Source organism: Gossypium arboreum, chromosome 11 (assembly GCF_025698485.1).
Source record: "Gossypium arboreum isolate Shixiya-1 chromosome 11, ASM2569848v2, whole genome shotgun sequence".
Lineage (NCBI taxonomy): Eukaryota > Viridiplantae > Streptophyta > Magnoliopsida > Malvales > Malvaceae > Gossypium > Gossypium arboreum.
In genome coordinates this window covers 30281098-30283900 of record NC_069080.1, presented here as the reverse complement: position 1 = coordinate 30283900, position 2803 = coordinate 30281098, and the positions used below count along the sequence as shown (strand labels likewise).

Genomic DNA, 2803 nt, shown 5'->3' with positions numbered 1-2803 from the left:
GTTAAATAAAGTAAATGATTACTTATTATCTTGTTTGAACAGTTAAAATTAATAAAAAAAATGAAATAATTTTAATAATTTTTGTTAGGATAGACGGTGGAAAAGAATGAAAATGTTTAATTATAGTGAATTTTTACAATTATAAAATCTCATAAAAGAATTTATAAAAGAAAGGAGGGTGAAAAAACATTATACACCTTAACATTTATTTTGCTTTCTTTTCTTTTATCTTTTAATTTCCTCCAAGTTGGCATAAATAAATAAAAAATGAACTTTCAAAATGAGGGATACTTAACTTCCCTTACTTTCCCTTATCTTTTCCTCCAAATTGGGATAAATAAATAAAAATTAAACTTTCAAGGGAAAACAGGGATAATCAACTTCCGTTACTTTCCCTAGCTTAATTTATAAAGGCCTTGTTTTTCATTATTTTATCAAAAGAGTTTTGGAGTCGTAACAATACTCAACAAAACTTTTAAAGTAAAATATGCTTTTAAACTCAAAAGCAAAAATACTTTTCTAGCTATAAAAAAAAAATATTCTTTAAAATTAATTAAGTTTCCTTTCTTGTTATTGTTAAATAACTTGTTGGACAATCGGTTACAATAAAATATACAAATTCTAAAATCATTATTTAAATTTAATAATAGTCGTTTTCGAATATCCAATGAAGAGACAATTTTTAGCATCCAGCCGTGGCAAAATTGCATTTTAAATTTTTAAGCAAATCTTCGTATCAAAGAAAATAAGTTTTATGATTTTATTCCAAAACATAAATTTATTTCATATATATTTCTTTTGGTACCATAAGGAAACATCCAATACATACCGACGGCTATTTCAAATTATTTAAACATATAGCAATCAGGGATTACGAAAATCCAAATATAAAAAACAATATCTAACTTCCCCATATGAATAACCCACCATATCTCCATGAAAGCAATGCCTATTGATTAAAAAATCAAAGGCGCCCCTGTTCATTAATTAACATCACCCATATTTATGTCCTATTTCTGACAGACAGTTAAAGAGTTTATCTGGCTTTGAGAACATTGACATATGATCTGCATCCTTAATCTCCATCACATCGTTAACTTCAAAATTCTGGATCATCCAACGCTGGAATTCCTCTGGTATCCCATTGTCTTCTTTGCATACAACGTAGACTCGGGGAACACTTCCGAACTTTTCCTTAGACAACTTGTCTGCCTTGGACAAATCGCTTAAAAACATTGATCCTGGCCTGATCAGAGCCTTTGCCAACTCCAGGTCCTTTACAGCAAGTATACAAAACCTTTTAGTAATGAATGAAAGTACTTAATACAAACCGATACTTGTTGAAAATCAAGGGTCTCAACAACAACAACAAAAATTAATTTGGAGTATTCAACAAGCAGAAGGAAAATTGCAAAACGGATACCTCAACAGGGGATAGCTGATAAAGTTTGGATGTTAAGAACTTGGGCCCAAAAAACATCGACATCGAAGAATCTTCTGGTCTTCCGTATGGAGCAAATTCAGTGTCCAACCAAGCTTCCGATGGTGTCCTTTGCCAATACTTTGTAGAAAATTCAAGTCAAGCATAACAAGTTAATAATTGATAACAACCAGTTTAACTCTTTAATTAACCCAAGCCAACAAAATAACTAAAAACATTTAGATTAATCAAATCTCTAAGTGGGTTTGCTGTGAAGAAAAAACTAAACCACCCCTGCAATCCTGAAATTATACTAACATGGAAGAATTTATGAAAGAAATTTCCGGGTTGCAGTACCTGTTCCAAAACAAATGAAGGGTGGTGCGCAGTATCCGGCATGAAAGCAGCCAAGAAAACAGCGGCTGAAATCTTCTCGGGGTACTTGTCCATGGCCAGGGCCAAATTCAGGCCTCCCAGGCTATGGCCAACGAGAATAGCCTTTTCGCCGGAAGCTAGTGAGGCCAATATCTCCAACAATGGTTTACTGTAATCGTACATGGAGTGAACACCCTGGATTGCTTTCATGTTGATGCCTGAGGCAGCCATGTCGACGGCCGTCACACGGTGGCCTGCTGACTGGAGCCGTGGTTTTAGCTTGTACCAGCACCAAGCTCCGTGGCATGCTCCATGTACTAGAATGAAATGCTTTTGCTTGTTGACCTCTGCCATTACCCAAACTTAATTTACTTCCTTCTTCCAATCAAAGCTTTCTAGTCTGCCTATTTATTTCCAAAAATTTAATATGGTCATCCCCACTTCAGATTTTCTTGTTCTACAATCCGATTAATTTTTTTTTTATCTTTTTACTTTTTAAAATGATTATTATTCACACATGTAAATTTTCTTATTTAATTATGAAATATTATACTATAAATATTCCTTGCGTTAAAAAATTAAATTGAGTTTGAATTTACTATGTATTGATACCTAAGATGCAACTGACCCCACAATACTTAGGAATATCAGGCCAAAAATTACCCCAAAAGTATTACTAGACTTAACCATAAACATAAACGAAAACCGGGCTATAAAATTTCATTTAATTCAAAACTTTTCCAACACATGCATAGACTCATATTTAAAGACATATAACGTGGCATAAATGAGCACTTACACATCCATAATCATGCAATAACATGTCTTTCACTTTAAACATATTTGCTTACCATCCTGTATATAATATACATTCTTACATTAACTAGAACTAAACATGCTAAATCTTATTCTCATTTTATACCATCATAACGTAGTTACCAATTTGTCCATTAAACATCCATATTCAAGGCAACATTACTCATTTCCATTTAATTCATGATCCACTGG

The 2803-nt window shown here is 32.7% G+C and overlaps 1 protein-coding gene across 1 annotated transcript; it reads right to left on the bottom strand.

Annotated features, from left to right (window-relative positions):
* Positions 1-750: 750 nt before the first annotated feature.
* LOC108459417 (salicylic acid-binding protein 2-like) lies at positions 751-2219 on the bottom strand. The gene is made up of 3 exons (XM_017758783.2): positions 1778-2219; positions 1424-1561; positions 751-1275 (listed from the first exon to the last, which is right to left on the bottom strand). The coding sequence occupies exons 1-3, from the start codon at positions 2147-2149 to the stop codon at positions 994-996; spliced, it is 792 nt and encodes a 263-aa protein (XP_017614272.1). The 5' UTR covers positions 2150-2219; the 3' UTR covers positions 751-993.
* Positions 2220-2803: the final 584 nt, after the last annotated feature.